At 40.6% G+C, this 22158-nt stretch overlaps 1 protein-coding gene across 1 annotated transcript; it reads left to right on the top strand.

The window, feature by feature from the left end:
• The first annotated feature begins 9199 nt into the window (after nucleotides 1–9199).
• Nucleotides 9200–21514, top strand: FAS (Fas cell surface death receptor). Its single transcript, XM_017803865.1, has 9 exons — nucleotides 9200–9310; nucleotides 14981–15134; nucleotides 15680–15814; nucleotides 17817–17925; nucleotides 18430–18494; nucleotides 18857–18934; nucleotides 19077–19150; nucleotides 19645–19669; nucleotides 20472–21514. Exons 1-9 carry the CDS (start codon nucleotides 9281–9283, stop codon nucleotides 20906–20908), a joined length of 1107 nt encoding a protein of 368 aa, XP_017659354.1. The 5' UTR covers nucleotides 9200–9280; the 3' UTR covers nucleotides 20909–21514.
• The last annotated feature ends 644 nt before the right edge of the window (nucleotides 21515–22158 follow it).

Raw genomic sequence — 22158 nt, 5'->3', positions numbered from 1 at the left:
CAAAATTGTTTGTGGCTTTTTAGCTTTTTTTTTTTTTATTTCAACTCCACTGCAAGAGGGTGCTAAAAGAGCAGTAAAATTGGGCATGCACATTGCAGCAGATATGAACAGCCTGCATCCACACAGGTGTTCCAAAGAACAGGCCAAAGTGCCTCCAGAACAATTAACACTTATTTCCATTAGCCCTTAAAAATGCTTAAGGGGTTTTCCCCAGGAAGAAAGGCAGTTCAACAAAAATCTCAAGCATGTAATGAAAAGTAGCAGCTAACTACAAACTTGCCAGATGAACACACCACTCTAAGTTAACCTATCACAGCTGCCAATACAGAACTCAAATAATAAAAAAATAAAATAATATGATAAACATTGATGAGTAAGGCTTTATAAAAATTACTTCTTGTAAAGCTTTTTTAGAGGAATATTATAAACACATTTGTAAAAGCCCTCTAAAGCCTTTTATATTCTAAAACATGAAATAATTACAAATAAAGCAAATGCAGGTCTGACATATGCCAAGTAGCAAGCAAACTGCCCCTGAAGCTGAAGCCTTTCAGCACAGCACAGGGAAATCACTGCTGAGTGGGTGTGTTTCTGTGGGACCTTCCCTACCCATCACTGGCCTTCATCAGTGATCTAAAAATAACATGAGTTACAGAAAAATATCACAGATAAAATGTGTTTTTATAACTTGCTACAACCTACATTACTGATCTAAGATAAAACAGAGTTCTCCCCAACAGAATCCTGTTTATAATATGAAGCCTTGAGAAGACTCTTTCCATCTCTGACCTGTACAAAAGGATCCTTGCCCCTGCTTACCTCCATGGAACTTTTGCTGAATGTCATTTTGGTTAATGAAAACAAGGTACAGACAAACGCACCTGGCAAAGTGGTGCCTAACACTGCAGCCTGCAGGAAGGACAGGACTTCACTGGTGCTCTCCTCTGCCTCATGAGCAGCGTCACCCTGCCTCTGTCACACCTTCCTGCACGCATCCTGGCTGCTGCTTGGGCCTGGGAGACCATCCTGCTACCTAGCATGGTGCCCCAAGAGACTGACAGCTGACAATGGTTGGTCACTTAGCCAGGAGGAACTTAGCACACAGCTATTATTCATGCTCTAACATATTTGGCTCATAAACCACTCCCCAAACAATGCTAAAGCCTCACAAGAAAACTGAAGCAGGTAGGTTTTGGGTCCTTGCTTTGCAGATGCATCTTAGTTACATAAGGTAGTTTCTTCTTCCTCTTTCTTACAGGCAGTCGTAAGAACTATGGAAAAGTACAGATAACATGCTATTTTTGTTTAATAATTTGGTTGGTTTTCTGAAAGTGTACCAGTACTTTCCAGTCAAACTCAGGGTTTTCTTTTCCACTAAATGTGTTTTACATGCCCAGCTTTAACTGTTTGCTCAGATTTCCTTCTCAGGCCAAATAAAGATTTATTCTTTCCCTTTTATGACTGTAAGGAAGACTTAGATACACAATTCTGAAACAAACATAACCATCTTTCAGAAATACAGAAAAACTCAGAATTCTGCAAAGCTTTTCCTCATTCTAACCCATTTCAAGACCAGTTGTTGTACCACTGGTGTCATGGGGGATGAAAACTGTCAGGACTCAGGTCTAATCTGCCTACAGTTCAGTGGGAGATTTCTGCAACCTCAACTGCTTTTTGATCCATTTCTTAACCAGGTGTGTGTCCTGTATTACACACACCCATATAGTGTTTCCATAGGGATTGGTACAGGTACAGCTCTTCATGCCACCGACAGAAGGCTAACATTTCCCTGATTTCACTGCAATTTTAAGGACTTCAAGAATATTCCAAGTACCTTTGGGTAGAAAATGCAAAAGCCTGCTGATTCATATTCTGTTCTTCCTGAAAGTCAGTAACAGCACTAAAAGAAGGTCTCAGAATTATAATTTCTACCATGTTGTCAGTCCTGTAGGTACTTCCCAAGTTTCCTTCTCTTTCAGTTCCTTGCTAGTAACTTGTTGAAAAGATGTAGTAACTCCTTTCACTGCTGCAAAACACTTTAGTCCAAGGATCTTGAAAATGCCTGGATAGTTTCCACATCAGGATACCAGAACTACACAACTCTTCCAGCTTCTTAATTATAGCCTGTTACTTACTGCATTGTATTTAGCTCTCTCTGGAAATTCATTTACAAGGTCAAATGCTCAGACCTCTTCAAAACAATATAAATCATTTCCCTGCACACTGATTACTCTGTGATACACAGCATGAACACATTGTTTAATACAAGGAGAAAATTATGCAATTAGCAGATCTTTCGCTAAGTTCCCCTTTTGAATTGCATTTAAATAAAATAGTGTTGGTACAGTGCCACTTGCACTGCAAATGGCCAGGCCTCCTCAGAAAAATAGGTTGGGAGGAACAGGAGACAACCACACTTGGGAAAAAGATCTAACATCTGTGTTCTTTTATTCTGCATACACGATACAAGCTACTGTTTGCATGAGGGCTTAACCTTCCCCATTGCCTATATTTTAATAACTTATAGTTATTCTTCTGTAAATTGTTTTTGTCAGATCCTATTTTTCAGGTAGGCCCCCTGAAAAGAAAACATGTGGGGTTTGTACCAGGTCACTCAGGAATAGTGAAACAGCAGCTGGGAGGGCAAGGAACAAGTTCCACGAATCAACAGCCTTTCACTGCAGCAAGATGAGACGCCCCAGGCTCTGCCATGTGGTTAGTGCAGGGCAGACTGGGCTGCCCCTTCAGCGAGCTGATGGAGAAGGGGTTGGTGGCCAGCCCTGCCTCCCAAAAAGAGGGAAGTCCCCAGATATCGATATAACGTATCTTTACATGTGCTTTGTGTGTGTGTAGTGAAATCTTATCTTCAAACAAGACAACATCAAAATTACCATTGGTCTCAAGTAAAACCATGGCTCACTGAAGTGATGAAATGAAAGCTGAGAATTCAGTCCAAAACCTCTACTTCAAGAAGATAAGACAATTTCCCTATACTATTACAGCAAGTGGTTGTGAGTCCCTCTTCATTTCCCACCTGAAACTGAGGGACTACTCTCCTCTCAGCTGGCTACTCCAGGCAGGGAAGTTTCTGAGTATCCCCAAGATGGGAGAAACACATGGGAAACCTGTGGCTGTTAAAACTGTGGCCTGCACTGGCACCAGATTCTCTTGTCTATCCCAGGGAACAAGAAACGCACATTCTGCTGTCCATCCTTCTTCAGTCCCTCATCCAGTTTCCTATTCCTGCGTCTGAGCTGGCTGATAGCAGGAGAGGCAGCTACTGTGCAGTGTGGAAAGTCTACCTCTTTCAAAATACTTGGCTTCCAAGAAATATTTGATAAATGATTCAGCTGAAAAATATCACTAACGTCTTATCGGGGAATTTAGCAGACTGCTTCAGACAGCAAACATGAATGTATCCCTTCTTGTTATGACCACCCTTAGAGACACACAGCTTTCTAAGCCCATCACTTAATTGCTGATGAGAACCACTGACAGAAAACAACCAACTGCATCTTGAAAGAAACATGAATCAGTTTGTACTATATACTCAATTCATTTGCTACAGCTCATAAAAACTTACTATGCAGTGGGCTGTGCAGCTGAACAGAGGAGCTATGACTCACTCCTGTAGCTGCATAAGCTACCCAGGCCTCTCTGCTTTTTGTGCGTATGTGTGATAGAAATGGGTTAGTAGGTGAAGGTAGGGAACAGCCATAGTCCCCTCATCTCCAGACTTTGTTCCTATCACAACAGCTTCTCTCTATCAGGAGCTGTTAAACATCTACCTGAAGCATAAGTCCTGGTTAAAACCACACAGCAGTGCCCAGGAGGCAAACATTCAGAGCAAGATCACGGCATCCTGTTCTCACTCTGAAGAACGTTTGATGTCACAGAGGATGCTGAACTACATCTAAGGTATCAGTGGGAGGGATAAAACTTTTCACATCAGTGTCATGTCTCCACCACCCCCAAAGAATTTCAAAGGTTAAGAGATATCAAAAGAAACCAAAACAAGACTGTTTGGAGTCTCAGCCACAAGGCATTGCTTTATCTAGTTTCACTTATCAGATGATATCCCAGAAAGAGAAGCATGACAGTGCAAAGCAAAACAATGGAACTGAATCCCAAAGACATAATATTTCTTACAATCTCAGAAACTACACTATGCTAAGATCCTTTAAAATGTTTCCTTTAGCTTCTTCTGCTCACTATCTTTAATAAAATTTTTCTTAGTTTACTTTCAAATTATAAGGAAAACAGTTTTCCTTGAAGGGTAGCTGTTTGGGTGTCACTTACTCAACATCAGAAATAAAGTCATCTGGTACACCTGTTACTGTCATCTTCAGATTAGAGGTTAAAAGCAAAACTAAAGATCTCCTTTTACTCACATTTACCTTTTAACTCCGGACATTTCTTTACAGATCTTCCCTCTCTCATCCTTGGTACAAGGATTCAGTCTTGGATTTAACTCACAAATTAAATCAGCAGTGGTCTGTCCAGGCAGTGCCTGAAGGGAGAAGGTTTGAACACTTCCTCACCCCTGGAGAACATCTAGCATCCCTAGCAGATTATCTCAAAAGCTTTTACAGCTCATCTGTTACACGTTTGACAGTTAGCATTAGCTGTACATCAAGCTTCAAATGTGTAAAGCATAATCTTAGTAATAGCATCTTCAAAAAACAACTAAGACCAATTAGCTTGAAAAAAGAGAAAAGAGCACCAGCCAGCCTGTGAAGCTAAGTTGCCTGCTGCAAGATCTGGATGGAGACAGAGCTCTGCAAAACAATTAAAAGAGATGCATTTACAGTCTATCAAGTCACATAGTCAAATTTGAGTGAGCTCACTTAAGTCAGCCCATGTGATGTGCAAAATATTTGCTAAATAATGCAGCATCCAGTATCTCAGCACTCCCTGGTACAGTGCACACACAGAGGACTGGGACAGGATGGTCCCATGGCTAAACTAAAGTCAATAATCAACTCTAAGATAGAAACACATCTACATTTATGGTAAGGTTATAGTGATTGGCTGTAGGAGCCACCAGGCATCCAGCCAATTTGCTTTTCCAGTCTAAGGAAATGCTCGGTTTGTTTGAAAAATGATTTTTTTTCCCCTGCTGTGAAGAATGCATTGACGTCATCTGAACTGGGTCTGTTGAACGAAAGCATGGATCCAGGGTTGTGTCAGGAAGTTGAATTATGAGACAAAGGACATCCGTCTGTTACAGCTTTCCTTTGGAGGGCCAGGGCCTGTGCCCAGTTCTCCTTTATCACCGTCTCCAGAGAAGAACTGCTAAAGGGGAAAAGGTGCTTGTTACAAGTTTCAGTTTCCACTGTTTTGTTCTAGTTCAGGTTTTTTTGTTTCCACTCTGTTTTCTTGCTTGTGTGTTTTTTTTTTTTTAGATAAACACTAGCAGCTATGGCTCCACAGGCAGTTACATCAGACTTCCATTATTTTTAAAATAAACATGCTTCATGTCAGAACTTCCTGATTTGATATAACACCACACGGCACCCTTATGAAAAAGTCCACAGGGTCTTCATAAACCTCTCTGCTCACACCCCGCTTTCCCACTTCAATGAAGTCATATCAGCTTCTCCACACACAGAACAGGGTGTTTGGTCTACCACATCATCTGACCAAGAACCTTTCGCTATACCACAAATCCAGATGATTCTAAGTGTTACGAAAAAGGGAGAAGGGTAACCCCCAATTGTCAGAATCTGGCCACACCACACTGCAACACAGAAGCCAACAGTTACAGTGGTGACAAATCTTTTCTGGCCTACAAGACCTCAGAACAAAGGGTGCACCTGGTGGCTGGAGCAAGGTCACTGTTTTAATGTTTCACAGAAGATTTGGAAAACAATAAAACCATCATAAAACTGTACTGAGCAAGAACTGATGATTTAAGGACTGATGCCACTCCAATAATTTCCCAATAGTGTAGGCTGATGCTTGTGATGAGAGTCACATAACAGAAGAGGTTTGAATCAAGGATGAAGGAGATGCAATAGAGCTGCACAAGTAATGGATTGCTTACTCTAGCACTTAAACAAAAAGTCAAAATTAGGTTGGTTGTTCTGAACCAAAGAGAGGGGAGAGGCAAAACAGAAAAGCAAACTAAATCAAAAGGCCGACAGAAAGTGCAACAAACAAATAAGCAAAACAAAACAGAAACCTTGGGTCCAATTATTAAGTGTTTGAGCTTGATCTTCCTTCCCTTTAAACTTCAGGGTATTTCAAAAACATGAATCACATAACAAAATGTATAATTTTAAGTATCTCTAAAATGTACATTCTGCATTCTCTTCTATTTTCCTCCCTTTCCAGCCAAATCAAGTTGTCCAAATACAAACGTTATGTGCCCTAATCCACATTTTAAGGCAAACTTATTATCTACTAAAAGACAGCAGAATAAGTCAATATATACAAGAAAAGAAAATACAAAGTTAACAGGAAGACAAATGTAGGGAGTTCTTAATAGCTCCCACATTTATTATGTTAAGGTATCTCAGAGTAAGTCTTCTGTTCAATAATAATCTTCTAATGTGTATTTTAGGTCAAAGGAGAATTTAAGTTTGGCATAACTACTTTGGTTAAGTTATACTATATTAATCTAATTGTCCAATCTTAATACAAAAGAAGTGCTAAAAATTACCAATATGCCAAAACAAATCTAAACAAAATATTAAAAAAAAATAATTTAAAAATCTGTAACAATTTAACAGAGAAGCAAGTAGTTGAAAGCAAGCCAGATCTTATGCTTGCTCCCCTGTTATTTTCCTTCTCGAATATAAATATGGATTCAACATTCTGAGATGAGACCAATACAATGCAAAGGGCTCCGGGCCCTCAATTACATTTTATTGCACCTTGACAATTTTTTGATCACCTGGAGAGATTAGTTAAGTTAACCCTCTCAAAAACTTAGCAATTCATAATGTCATAATATCCCAACAGAGTTAATTTCTCTAGGTGCAAGTAAGTTTCTGGAGAAGGAAGAAAAGGTTTGATGCCAGTTAAGGCATGAATACAGATCCCAACTCAGCAATTCTAACAGTTATAATAACATGATCATGTATATTCAGAATTATTCCTTTGGTGGTTTTGCAGCTACCTGGAATAGAATTTCCTTTGACCAGTGTACATATGTGGATACAGGACGACAATAACAAGGAAAAAACAAAACAACAACAACAACAAATCCAACCATCACAGTAAAATAAAATAAAATAAAAATAAAAAATTTCACTTTAATTCCAGGACCTTGCATATCTAAAGGCGGAATTGCAAAAGAGCTAAAAAGTGTGTGTTAACTGTTCCTCGGGTTGCGTCTGCCCCAGTCAGATCCTCTTCGCGATTTAGGAGAGGCGCAAGGCCATCTGCTGGCAAGAGAAATACCGCAGCGCCTGCACTGCTTAACATGCCTCTGCTGACACCCGAATTAAGCTTTAGATGAAGGTTGAGTAAAGACAAGAGTCAACGCTACAACTTTTACCAGCCAAAAAAAAAGCTGCTGCAACACAGAAAAGAGCAAAACATTGACCTTCTAGTGCTCACTGATACCAGCTCAGGATAGTCAAACAACAAACAAAAAATCCTGCAAACACATTTCTCTTTGTTCATTATATATATAAAACTCCCAAACAATAACGTAAGGTATGACTGCAAGCAACATTCAGGCACTGCTGTTTTGACATGAATGTGGTGGCTTCTAAAATGTCTCTCAAAGCTCCCTATCAAGACAAAAACACTCCACTGCAAAACAGCTACATGCACACAGTCATCACACCCCCGGGGGGGCAGGGAGGAGTGCAAACCACACGCACCTAAGAAACATTAACTACATTAGCAGAAGATTTTGGATAACTGGGGCAAGGGACATATCGAGGTGTTACCCAACGCTAAGCAATGCCTGCTGAGGGCCCAGGCACATACAGTTTTGCTTTTAGGACAAAACACAATCCCCTGAGTGATGAATTTGGAAATAATTTTACCAAGCTTTCTGCTGCAGCAACCATCCAGATCCGGACAAAGTTGCTTGCAGTCCCTACTCCACCCCTACTCGCACATAAACTTCCGCTAAAAGTAGCAGCCTCAAGTACACACCGATTTGGGTTTGCCCAGTAAGAACTACACACATGTAACCCAGGTGCTACACCCAAGAGAGGTGCCTCTCATTCCTTATATTCCATACTGCCATTGGGAACGCAAAAAGTTGATTGTTCAAGGATACTCCAAAGGCAGCATCTCTAAAAATGTGTCAGCAGTACATTTCAGTTTATCCGGAAGTGGTTAAAAAGCCCGAAATATTTAAAACAGCAGCTATTTTTTGGTGATGTTATGAACCCAGCTTATCTGTATGGCAGCTAAGACCCATACTAGCAGAAAAGCTGAAGAGTTTCTGAAAATCTGAGTCATAAACCACTGAAAAATGGTGTTTAAAATGAAAACGCCAGCTCGATTGCAACCATGTTTTCCCAAGGCAACAGCATCATGTCAAAACCTGAAAGATCAAAACACATATCGATAACTCACACCCTCACGTTATTTCTAACTCTACAAAGGAGGCCAGACTACCAGCATTTCAAAACACTGAAAGCTTGCACGAAAAACAAAAGTGACTAAAAAGCTGCAAAACGTCACAGGCTTGAGCAATCCTTTCAACACGACAGCAAAGGGCAGTATCTTCTGCTGCAGTGGGTTTAACCTGTTCTGAGACTGCTCCACTCCTACTGATTCGGGACTCCCTACCCCAAGCCTGTCCTTGTCAATACTACAAAAGCGGAGTTTCTGCCCTCGGTGGGGAGGACATTGCTTCGCCCAGCAGCTAGGACACGAAGTAAATTCCTCATTCCCAGCCCAAAGTCCGTTGGCTTCGTGACCTCGGGGCTGTGCTTGGCATTCACAGGCTGCCGAGTGGGTGTGTCTGACGAAGAGCCGCGATCCCCGCGGAGCTCCGGACAGCCGCCGTGCCCTCGCTCTGTGTGACCGCGGGGCTGTGCCGGGCCGTGCCCGCGGGCTCACCCGGCGGAGGGGACCCTGCCCGGGGCCGGTTCACCGCGCCGGGCACCTGCGGGGGAGCGGCAGCGCTCCCCAACACTGCTGCCCGCCCCTCCGCGCCGCCCAGCCCCGCGCCAGGGATGGGCCGGGCGCTGTTTGCCAGCACATGGGAGGAGCCCGGTGGGCAGGGCCGCCTGCCTTGCCGGGAGGTGCGGAGTGTGCTCTGCCGGAAGGTGCGGGGCAGCGCTGGGCAGCGCTGGGCAGCGGCGGGATGGCCCGGGGGCTCCTTCCCCTGCTCCTCGTAAGTGTCCGCCCGGGCGGGGCAGCGGGCCGGGGGCGGGGCGGTGTCAGGCCGGGCTGCTCGGCCGCGGGCGGCGGGACCAGCCCGGGCGGGGGCTGCGGGGCCGGGCGGGGACTCGGCACAGCCGGGAGACCAGCGCTGCCCGGGTGCCGATCGCCGCCGGCAGCGACAGGCTTCTTCCCGAAATTCCAGCTAACTCGTTTAGGCGGTGTTTTAAAAGGGAAAAAGAAAACCCCCACTTTCAAGTTTAGGCACTTTATGATGTTACAGCCACTTCTGAGGGTGCAGGGCGAAGGGAAGTGAGTGTTGTGGAAAAGCGGACGGAAGAAAAGGAGTATGGATGCGGGGCGCTGTCAGGGACACGGGGTCGTGTGCTGGAGGTGGGGGGACGCAGGGACAACTGTGGCTGGCCTCGCTCTGCAGCTACCGGTGCTGTCCGGAGACGCTGGACGGCAGGTTGAGCATCTCGCACCTCCAGCACGGTGAGACCCGGCACCTGCCCGCGCTGAAACCACGTTAGTGGGGGAGCTGTCTTGCACTGCGCCTCAGGGCATCCACAACACAGCGATTCGGTAAAGCAACATAAAAGCAAATACCCGTGCGGGAGGAGTCTGAACCACTATGACAGTGACCCAGGAAAAGCTAGAGGAATAGTCCAAGCCTGACGGCATGGTGTGCAGCATTTACTGGAAGCAGTGGGGCAGGGCCTTTTCCCGTCTTGCCTGAATCATCCCTGTGCGCACAGCATGTGTCCCAGCAGCTTCAGAGCTTTGGTCTCGTGTCTCACTCTCATTGGTAAAGTTACCTTCACAAACACCCATTTTGAAGGGCTGCTGCCAACAGGAAAGGTTAGGTGGTGTGTCGGTGCCCAGCCCAGGGATCTGCACTAGTACAGGTGCCTTAGGCCAAAGAGCTGTAGTGGCAGCAAGTTCCAGGGCAGGAGACCTAGGGACACATGGATGCCCTGACTCAGCCTGGGCTCTGCTAGAGCCGCCCCCAGGCAGTCCTGCTCCCGGAGCCCAGACATGGGATAGTGGGGATGAGGCAGGTGACAGTGAGCCCTGCTGCATAGCAGAGCCTCCCACTGCCTGGAAGTGTGGATGCAGTACACATTGCTTCCCCAACCCCAATTTTCACCTGTTTCAGAGACAATTCACTGCAGCTGACATTTAAAGTCTTCACAGTGTGGTTACATTGCTAGCAAACACAGTTTGTTTGTGGTTTGTTAGGTTAAACATATAAACCACTCAAATTCTGATCTGATTTACTATATAACAGGTAATAAACTATCTAAAGCATTTCAGAGAGTTCTATCCATGCCCCTGCACAAATCACCAGAGCACAGTTAAATACAAAGGATTTTCATCTGCTGACAGAAGGGAACAGAATCTGTTCCTCTACAGGAGCAGCAAACCACTGGCAGAAATATCAGTCTGGCTTGCTGTGTTGGAACTATTCAGAATATGTATTAAGGTTAAAAGTACTTTCTATCTTATCTCACTGCTCCCAGAGAATATATAATTTATATTCTTATTTTCGAATTGTTTCCATATTTCAGTACCCCTTAGAAAGACCATAACACTCCTAAATACTTTCTATTTTAATTTTTTTTTTTTTAATGAGCATCTTGTTCCACTACTTATAAATCAGTCAACCTGGTCAAGGTTTGGCGTGTTGTATTGGTTAAACCAGAACATGAAAGTGGTTTGTTGAATGAGACCTCAGTTTTGCAAGGAGCTCTGTGCTGCACTGAAGTCACAGGGATAGTCACGCAAAAATAGCAACGGTCTATGTAGTTAGAAAACATCTAAGTTCTCCTTGTAAAAAGAGCCACAAAACTACATACTACTCGGAGACACTCTAAAGGAACAGAACTAAAAGAACTCTGAAGAGAGTAAAGTGTTATCTAAATATTTTATCTAGAATATTTTTTATCTGATATGACTACAGAGCAGGCAGTTTTCTGGAAATTCAGAAGACATACCCTTGAAAACAGGACTCTTACATTACAGTGCTGATCCTTCTTTTCTCATTTCACAGGAAACTAATACACACATTTACATGTACACGCATAAACAGCCATAAAATGGGTTGGGATGACCCAAGATTCAAGTGAAAAGTATAAGGGCCCCAGTTCTGGAAACATGTCTGGGCATGTTCCCACAGCTAACTGCCTTTATCTTTGCGGTAACTCACTGAACAAAGTCACAATAAGAAAACCTTATTGTTTACAAAAGCAAAAAAGGAAAGAGTTGCTAAAGTTCTATGCTGTCCAGCTCTTATTCATCCTTAACCACAACATCAAAGTGAGATGAGAGCTGTTAATATTATTCCAACTCTTCCAAATTGTATTTACTAGGTGTTCATTAGTACAGTACTCCTGAAAAACAAAATTAAAAACCAAAAACCAACAAAATAACAAACCATACAACTCCCAGCCCCAGTGTATTGCTGTAATTTGCACATGAGTCAGCTGAGATGTGAAATAATAATTAATTTAATTTGGACAGTGACTATTTTAAGAATCTGGACAATAGCTGAGGCTTCTTGCTTTCACAGGCACTGAACACGTGCCTTTTCAAAATTTAAGAAGCTCAGGATGCTTCTAGTGGTGGAAAAATACCAACTCCTATTGCTGGGCTCCAGAAAATGGAACTGGTTTCTTTTTGTCCTTCCCATAAAAGATTTTAGAATGTGCGGTACTATTTTTAGAGGTTATTTTGGTGCTAACTATGAACTGCAGCCTTGGTGGCAGAAAAAAAAAGAGTTGGAGGGAAAGTGATACTGGAGATTTTGGAGGCAGAAATTACATGTCATAGTGAAAGAATTGGAGTAGAGAATCCTCTTAACATTACTCTTTGAGTGAAATTATTCTTTGAAAAAGCTATCCTGAAAGAGTTAATACACTGGAGATTAATTACAGACAAAAGTGTATTAAGATGGAGCTAACTCTAGCAACCCAACTTCCACTAGGCAAAAAAAAAAAGGCAAGAAAAATCCCTCCCCCTTTTTTAACACTTAGAAAGCCCCTGATGAGCTCATGCATCTTACTCCATGTAACAAATGTGTAGTGGAAAAAAAAAGGCCACCAAGTTCTGAAGGCATCATCCTTCTCATTCACTGGCATGTATGGATTAGAAATGAGAGAAGTGGTTTGCTAAAAATAAAATGTATTGTAAAGGTAACAGGAGAAAGCAGAGACAATTATTTTCTCAGGGTTAACATTGCAAAATTTTAAAAAGTCCTGTATGCAAATTACACATTCACACACTTTGAAAGATGGGATTACATGCCTATAAACTATGTCTGCAGAAGCTTTTTAGTTGAAGTAGGTTGACATGTTATGAAGAATACTTTGATAAAGGAAGAATTGGAGGCATGAAAATCCCCAAATGACATGAATATTCAAAGAAACTAAAGTTCTTGTCACTCTGCCCTCAGAATGCAGATGAAAACAGGTTTTATAAGTCTCCTTAGCAAATAGCTGTTGGTAAAAGCATTTTGGAGGACTCAGTTGGAATGAAGGAGAGGGAGCGGGTAGAAAACTCTCTTCATTGCCTGGGCAATGCAAATGGAAAGAAACCAGAAAATTTGGGCTCATGTGATAATTTTTATGGATTCTGTTAAGGTTAGGTGTCCCTGACTGATTGATCTTCTTCCCATTGACTGCTTAGTTCAATCTAAGTCTTCAGTTTAGATATGAAAACTACTTTTCTTTTTTTTTAGGTTAAGATGAGAAAGTTAAAAGAGAGCCTCTGTGAGTCATTTTAGGCTGAGAACATACAGCTGCTGCTTGAGTGTACAGATCACAAAAAAGCACCTATCATCCCTGCCTGTATAAAAGCCCCTAAGTGCTTCCTTTCTGATATTAGTGTTACTGCTCAGTGACAACAAAAAAAGCAACTAAGGTGTGTACAGGAAGTGAAATGACTATTGACTCTTTTTTTTATCTATAAGAAACACTAAAATTTTTATATAGAAAGTGGATTGCCATTAAGTTGGTGAGAAAAGGAGAAAAAATGTTTGAAAAAAATTAGGGTGTTGCTTTGAAAAATATCTCCACAGTTTTATTATTATTCCTTCTACAGAACGGCGTTGTAAGATGTCTCTGCGAGCAGAACCAATGTAGGTGTTTGGTGCTGCTTAAGTGTCAGATTCTGAGAAGTGACCCCCGCTTCTTGTAAGTGTACCAGGAAGTTCATCTCCGTGAGCAAGAGCGGAGGGCTTCTATCTAAAAATTTATGACACTGTAGCCCTTCACTGTACCAACATAGCTCACTTGTATAAGAGCATAAACAAGAGGCAGAGAGGTTTGTTCATGTGAGGGAAGATGTGTCTCTGCACACACCGTATTTGCAGGCATTTGGTAAACACACCAAAAAAATCGCTAAGTTTTGCTGATGTTAGTAATTTAGAAAGATGTTTCTTCCTTTCATTATATCCCATTTTCTGCATGACTCTCTGGACATTTTCTTCATACTGCTTTAGGGAAAGGTTGAACATCCCTGACTACATTTGAGTAATTATTTTTTAATTGGACTTTCTTACCCAGTATTTAGTAAGACAGCTCTCCCAGGCAAAAGGAAAACAAATCACACTAATTTGACACATCCATTTGAAAGCTTCTGTTAAGGCCTTACATTGACTTCAAACTTTTAAAAGCATTACACTGGGATTCAGAAAAGAGCTCTGTGAAAGCTTTGACAGCAAAGGAAGAGAGTGCATTGATCAGAGGAAGTGATGGGCTGAGCATCTATACCCACAGATACCCAAGCTTCTCCTCCAGGTGCAAAGAAAGGTCTTCTTAATTTTAGCCTAGTAACTAATATTATATACATTTTTAAACAGATGGCTGCCAAGGAAATAAAATGCTTTCCACCTTCCCATCTCTGAATAGACTAGAGGATCAAAAGAAATGGATATTTTTAGAAGTCAGAAGACAATGATCATATTGATTACATCAGTTATGCAACAGATAACACTTCCTTCACTTGAGAGCCTAGTTTTATATCCAAATCCATTTTTCAGCAAGTTAACATAAAGAGTTTTCTGCATCTAACTAAAGTAATGTTCAGCATGCAAGCAGTACATAGCTCCATTATATAGATATTTCATATTTAGTGCCTGAAGAGTATATACAGAATTCCCCAGAAACTATTGCTGAGACAAAGGCAAACTATAGAAGATTTATCCTTTTCATTTTCCCATCTTGCTCTGAAATAGACAAAAAAAAAAAGAAAAGAAAAAAAAGGAATGGTTTGACAGTGCTTTATTATTATCATGGAAAATGATATGGACTATTAGTAAAGCTATGAATGGACTACTAATAAAGCTCCTACTGACTAGTAACAGAAAAAAAACGCAAACAAACAAAAAAGCCCAAGCACTGTGCAATTGAACTTGACATTACATTCAAAGAAAGTCAGAGAAATTGATCAGTTGTAAATTAATTTGACAGGAGAGTGCCTGTAGAGGTAGGGTTCATGGCTTTCAGTCTAGTATGTGTTCTCATTGGCCATTAAATCTTCTAAAGTAACGAACAGTTCTAATAAGTAGGTGCATGTCAATATGTTTAGCTATAGAGTAACACTTCTGATGTGACCGCTAGTATTAAAACACACCTACAGTCCTTGATAGCTTTTTGTCTAATTTGCTGTTCTTCTCTTCTAGGTGGCTGTCTTAATTATTGAAGCACAGTGCAAAAATGATACTGAAGCTGTAACACACATAGACTACAACAGGAGGATCATTGCCAGGAGGGAAATTAATTGTAACCAGGATGAATACAATTTAGATGGTCAGTGTTGTAAGAAATGTAAAAGTGGTGAGTATCATTGTAAGATTGTACTTGAGAAGTCATTAACAGCAGAAACCATAGCATGGACAATTGCTTTGTGCTGGGATAAGTGGCATGAGGTGGTTTCCTAGATGCAGTGCTTCGTTCTAGCTGTATCTTTCTTTGTTACAGGACATCAGCCACTTCAAAAGTATTTCTTGAGCTCAGTCCACCAATAACTTCTCACTAGAGATAGTAGTTGTCACATACCATGCTTGTTACGAAAGAGCAAAGAATTACGCATACTTGAAAGAGGTTAAAAAAGTGAAAACACATGTTTTTGCCTACAAGATTCTATATATTCATGGTTGTTCCAATTTTGTTTGGTGTCTTCGCCTTCAGTCTTAAATTGAAGAAAAAGGGGGGTAATCAGATCTTACATATTCTGCATTCCTGAAGTGCATATACATATGCATAAAGAATATAGACTCCATATTTGGAATCAAAAAGTATTAGGGAATAAAAATAAAATTCTGATGAAAGTCTTATAGCTGGTGGCTTCTGTCCATATTCTTGTTTTTCTTTCTCTACAGGTTTTGTTAAAAATATCACCTGCCCAACAGATATTAGCAAACACTGTGCTCAGTGTGAAAGTGGAAAGGAGTACACAGAGCACCCCAATGATTTGAATGAGTGTATGAGATGCTCTTCGTGCGACAGCGTATTTGGTATGTCTGTAGAAATGGCAACTCGTAATGACTCTGATACAGGATTTCACTGAAAAGTCTCCACAATCCCTGAATAGTGGGTAGCATGCAGATTCAAAACTCTTAGTGGTAGAACATAAATGATTTAATAAGAAAGTAACGTTTATCCTCCGGTTCCCATTCATCAAGCACAAAGTAGGAAGAAAAATAGTTGGTCCATTATTTACCCTTATATCTGCCTTTGCTTAGCCAAAGCCAAAGTTCTTGCAAAGCAGAAGCTATACAAACTGGTTAGAGGCCAGGAAGAGAAGCTCTTCCTCTTCTTCACTCTCTATTTAAAAAAGGGGTGTAAGAAGCAATGATGGGAGAATTCCCAATGGTTTGTTTTGTAGTCTTCCATGTAATTACTTATATTATTTAAAATTGCTAGAGCTGATAGATTGTTTTCATTTATACATTCAAGATGCTGTGTGGGACATAGAGTCAAACTATGAGACTAACAGTCATGCCCTGCTGGGTCAGACCAGTGGCCCACCTACCCCAGTATTCTGCATTCAGCAGTGGAGGCAAGAGGTGCTATTTAGAAATAACACAAACATTTTCCACTTTCTGTAGTCTGTTCCCTGCAAAGTCTATCAGCATCCACAATTGCAGGAAAGGACATTAGAAGATCTATTCCTACCTAGTCATTTTAGTGTCTATTTATGAGCCCTTTGTGCATGAAACTGCTGGGCGACCCCAGGTTCCAGAAATTCACTTCCTGTTGCATAAATACTCATCACCGATTATTTTTTTTTTCAAATCCATTAAACTTATCTCCTACCAATTCTAACAGGTGTCCTGTAGATCTAGTATATTGAGATTTAGGAAATGATAATTCTTCATTCCTCATACCCCAAATCAAGTTTTAGCGAGTGGAGAGAAAGCTCTTAACTCCAGTATGGTTGTACTCAGATCACCTGCTGGAATACCAACCTCCAGTCCTGTCCTCTTCTTGTAAGACCCCAATATGGACAGAAAATTTTCCTCTCATTTCCTACTATAAATAAGCATTTTTGCATGGGTGATGAAGCTCACTAGAGCTAAACAATTCAGTATTTTGTACAGTGCCACAAAGGACTGAAGGGATTTAAACTGAAGGGAGGAAAAGGGTAATGGGATAGCTAGTCAAATTATTCCATGGACAATAATGTAGTTGAAGAAAAGTCAGTAGTCAGTAGACTACCTTAGGCAAGATGAAAATTACCAGATGAAGGATATGGGATCATTCATGTTTGCTATTTTCATGAGTTGCTTCAGCGCTTGTTTCACAATAGAGCTTCATCAAATTTTGAAATATAACGTGGTTTCCCATTATAGCCCGGCACTGATTGTAGTAATTAATTTTTTTATGTTTTTATATGCCTAAGAAAATAGCTTTCATAGTAGGTAGATACTTCCATTAATTTTTAATGCAGAAATATTTTTTCATAGATGGAGATGGCATTATCATATACACTGAGGATAGGAGAAAATTAATTCATTTGTTTTGATACTTATGCAGAATATTTCTCAAGAATATGTTAGCTAAAAAGAGAGAGTGGAATTCCTCATCACTGGAGGTCCTCAAGAAAAGATAAAATTTGTTGTTTGTAAGGGAGAGTAAAGAACCCATCTTCAACATTAAGTGAGGAGATGGGCTATGTGTTTTTTTTCTGAGTTTCCTTCTGTCTTCCTTCTCATTCCTTCTGAATGGGAAAAAGAAATTGGGATTTAGCAGTGCCGAATGAGTTCTCTTCTGGCAGGAACTTTATCGTGTGATCAGTTTTCTGAGCTCTCGGCCAGCAGAGGTCTCTCTTGACAGCTCCGAATTCCCAAGGCTCCGGCAGCTCGGCTCCTCATAAAAGCTGTGTATGTGTGTTTTAAAGTTAAGCCTCGCCAGTGCCAGCAGTGGTAGAGCTAACAGCACGTAAGTCTGAGGACAAGATCTTGTGAGCACAAGCCTGCTTTTTCAAATTAATACACTTTGAGAAATTTATTTTAGGTTTGGAGGTTGTAAAGAACTGTACCCCAGAAGAGAACACGAAATGTGCCTGTGTAAAGAACTGGTTTTGCAATTCTGTACCATGTACGGAGTGCACTGCATGTTCCGTGTAAGTTTATGCCTTCATCACTACATATGAAATTGTTAATATCTTATGTTATCACAGTTTTTTCAAGACAGTTGAAGCTAGTTTCAAGACAGAGGCTAAGATAATCTATAACCAAAGGGAAAGCATACTAGTTTTCCTTTGCATGTGAGATGATGTAGTTCAGTCAGCTCAATTTGCATCCATGGAGGTTTTCCAAAGGCATGCAGAAAAACTTATATGTCCACCAAGACTGTATATACTTTTCAAAACATGTAATAAAATATCTGACCTTTCCTGTTGTCCTTGTGTGCCCTACTGTTACATTCAGAAAATAATTGCACACCTTTTCCCACTCCCCCACTTTTCCATGCTATTTTCATACCTTTCATTTTAATTTCTAAACTCCAACACCTTGATATATGAAATATTTAGCTGATAAAGTGTTAGAAGATAGTGATTTGTTCTTTTGACAGTTTATAAAGAGAAAAAAAAAAACATAATAATTTTTGTTCATGTTTTCTGCAGATGTGAAGGTGGCGTGATTGAAAAACAATGTACTTCAACTTCAAACACTGTGTGTGGAATAAAAGGTACCATTTTAAAACCAAGCAAGGTCTAGCATCTGCTGTATTTTGAGAGGCTATTGCAATTGTACTTTCTACAAACTGGTCTGTAGTGAATCGTGACAGCTAAGGGCATGATACCTCCTGGGCCCTGTACTGACCTCTGGAGTATGATTTTCCCTTGCTCATGGTGCAGATGTAGGAGTTATTAATCCTTTTCAGGGGCAACTCATGATTAACTTAGTCTTTAACTAAGAGGTAGCTTTTGCCAGTAGGAAACAACAGGAAGGCTTCTCAAATCTGACACAATCTTGTTTAAAACTTAGAGTGTGTTGCTGTATTGCATTTCTTGAATTAACTTTCATGTAAATTTTCCCATGTTCCAACAGAAAGAGGAATGCCATTGTGGCCCATTGCTTTGCTAGCTGTGCTAGGACTACTAACAATAGCTGGAGCAATATTCTGGTGTAAGTGATTCCCTATTCCTTATTCCTATCATACTCTCAATAAGATATTAATCTGCTTACTCAGATGTAATTTCATATTCTTGGAGTCTAATGGGTAGATATATTGTCCTTGATTTTAAAAATGCCCTTTTTTTTGTTTCAGGGAAGAAAAAACAGAAGAGTCTTACAACTAAAGAGAACCTAAATGAAGTAGTGTTCAAAGCAGAGCCTTCTTATGTAAGTATTGTTGTGTAGATCACAAAAAACTCAGCTTTATGCAAGGAACTCTGTTCCATTTCAATTACATTGAGACTCCCCATGTGTGTGGGTGCCTCCCTTCTATGACATTAATGAAGTAAATTTCACCACGAGGACTCTTTTGGGAGAAGTAAGAGAAACCCTCTATAATTCCTTCAGGATTTGTTGGCATGCTTCCTAAGTTACATGACCAAGATCAAAACTTGATAAATCATCAGGCCTCCACTGACCCAGGGTATCTGTCCTCATGCATAATTTTAGGCAATAGCAATTGTGAGGTGATTCCCCAGGCTTACTCAAGTCAAAAGAGGTCTGTCTGTCTGTCTGATCTGATTCCCTCACAAATAAAATGGAGGAATCATGGAGAAAACACAAAATTAAAGAAGTGTCATGAATTGTATTTATCCTCTTATACAAGGTTGGTGTTTTACAAAATGTGTTTCTACTCATTTCTCTCTTCCTTCTCTTTTTAGGAGAACGTACCTCTCATAGACACAGGTAAGAGACGAGTAATTTCTCAAAATTCAGCAGGAAAAAAAGAGATACAGATATGTAAATCCTATGCTAAAAAAAAGAGTATTTTTGTGTAGACTGCTGCTGTCCAAACCTGTCATTTTAGCACAACAGTGAACACTTACTAGAGAAATACCAGCTCATATTGTGCTCATTAAGGCATTTAGTGGTATCGTAAAAGTTTTGCCTCAGGAGGAATGTCTGTTGTATAGGAAGCAATTACTCATTGTCAACAGGTGAATTTCAGTTCTGCATGGGGACATGGACAGAAACAGTAGGAGAAAGCAAGCTGCATTTCTAGAATCATGGATAATTATGGTAAGGGAGTAGTCCCACACACAACAGTGGGATTGCAGAATCACAAACCTACATTATCCACAGTAGTAATACACAATAGGAAAAGAACATAAGCTCCAAAACTGTATCACAGCGAGAGACCTGTCCTGTTCCAGGACCTCTCCCAACAGTGTTTGGAGAAAAACAAGTACATGAGGGGTGACCAGACTTCAGTGATAAAGACAGAATAAGTTACAAAGGGAACTGATATTCTAAGTGGTATAAAGCAACGTGGATGCAACCCTAACTCTCCGCAATACGTAGCATTTGGTAGGAACATGGAAAGGCAGACCTGCTATGTATTGTAAAAAATTACATATAAAACATACTGAATCATGAATACCTGAAACTTAATCTGGTTTGGATAGGAGAAGTATCAACTCTGAGTGCAGGTGATAAAACCCAGTAAGATACAAGTGGCAAGTGCATTAATTTTGTTTTATGCTCCTAGATGCTGACCTGAGCAGCCATATTGCTGGTATTGTGGAGGAGATGACATTCCCACAAGTCCTGACATTTATTCGTCATCACCGTGTACCAGAACCTGCCATAGATCAAGTTATTCGGGATTGTCCTGGTGATACATCTGAACAGAAGATTAAGCTGTTTCGAACCTGGTATCAACGTCATGGGATAAAAGGAGCCTATGGAACCCTAGTAAGCAGTCTGAGACACTTAAAAATGTGTGCTGCAGCTGATAAAATTGAGGAAAAACTGAAGGCAGCTGTTTCCAGCTGTCAGGAAGGGAGACAGTCTTATAATGGTGACACTGAGCAAAGCAAAACCTGCACTCAGGAAGGTAGAAATTCTTACAATGATAGTGCTGAGCAATGTAAAACATATGCTGGTAGTTTGGAAGAGACAGCACAGAGTATTATTTCTAATTAAATTAGTATTTTTCTAATAATATAAGTAACAAAGCTTTAAAACAGCATTTTCATTGGCTGTTCTAATTGACTCAACGAAGTTACTGTAGGAACAAGGAAGAATTACGATTTTTGTAACAATATCTTTCCTTTAAAAAAAGTTTTAGCTTTTTTTGGTTAGTAAGAACTGGAAAAAGTTTTATGACTCTTTCACTAAAAGGTACAATATAAGACTGCAGCTATAGGATTCTCTACAAGAAGATAAAAGTAGTCATGATTTGAAGAACGAGTGTTGTTTACATGTATGGTTCTGCATTACTTAATCAGTGTAATGCTTTGCTTACATTAAAACTGTGGGATGTTGTATTTCTCAAAGTGAAAACTTGGGTGTTATGAGTCTACAAAGTGTATCAGGAAGAATACTTGAAAAAAAAAAAATTACCTATTATACCCCAATTAATTTGGAATAGGTGTTGCTGTATAGATTCTATGCTGTTGCAAATGGGATGTCTACCTTGTATAAAAGCACCTCTGTTTGTGTGTGGTATATGTGTATGTACATATGTGCAAGTTTTCTATTCAAAAGCTCCCAATTCTAAGTAAAAATTATTATTTATGTTGTTCTCTGCAATGTTTGTAAGCCTCTTCTAATGTTAAAACCCTTCAAAGAAATAGGAGCTGAAGCAGCACAACAGAACTATGACTTTTGGAAGGCAACCTGCAGAAGGTATGAAGCTTTTCTAATGCAGAAACTGGTACAATGAAAACATCTTTGTCATAAAAAAAAAAATCTGCATAATGCATGACTTCTGTCTTTCTTATTGTGCAACATAGAGATGTCACATTTAGGTTTTCTTTTACTGAGGTTAGTGAATCACAAAAAAGGAGATCACTCTCGTAAGAAATCCACCTCAACTTTCTTCCATCCCAAAGTGCAGAGGACTTGGCTTCTAAATTCAAAGAACCAGTATAGTGCTGGCAGCTTTGCCCTGAGGCCTTTCCCTCTCACACACCTATTTGTGCAAAGTCTCCCAAAATCTTTCAATGGAAGAGGAGACCTTGCTGGAAAGGTTTGATTTTTTCCAGGTCACACAGGAGGAAAGATGACTTTCTTTGGCTCTGCCATCAGTTGCCTGGAGAAAATCTCCAGCCAGTATCAAGACTAAGCCAAAGCAGGAGGACACCTGCCTGGGCTTGCTCCCACCTGCCAACCAGTGCACGAGTGTGTGGGATAGGGTCCTATGGCTGCCACCTGGTCCCAGGGCCTGGAAA

This window comes from Lepidothrix coronata, unplaced genomic scaffold (assembly GCF_001604755.1).
Source record: "Lepidothrix coronata isolate B3197 unplaced genomic scaffold, Lepidothrix_coronata-1.0 Scaffold8, whole genome shotgun sequence".
NCBI lineage: Eukaryota > Metazoa > Chordata > Aves > Passeriformes > Pipridae > Lepidothrix > Lepidothrix coronata.
This window is presented reverse-complemented; position numbering and strand designations above follow the sequence as displayed.

Bases quoted from the DNA above. Each gene is read 5' to 3' on its own strand.
- FAS (XM_017803865.1), top strand. From the start codon at position 9,281: ATGGCCCGGGGGCTCCTTCCCCTGCTCCTC. The intron at 9,311-14,980 runs GTAAGTGTCCGC...CTTCTCTTCTAG, and splicing joins GGCTCCTTCCCCTGCTCCTC to GTGGCTGTCTTAATTATTGA. The intron at 15,815-17,816 runs GTATGTCTGTAG...AATTTATTTTAG, and splicing joins TTCGTGCGACAGCGTATTTG to GTTTGGAGGTTGTAAAGAAC.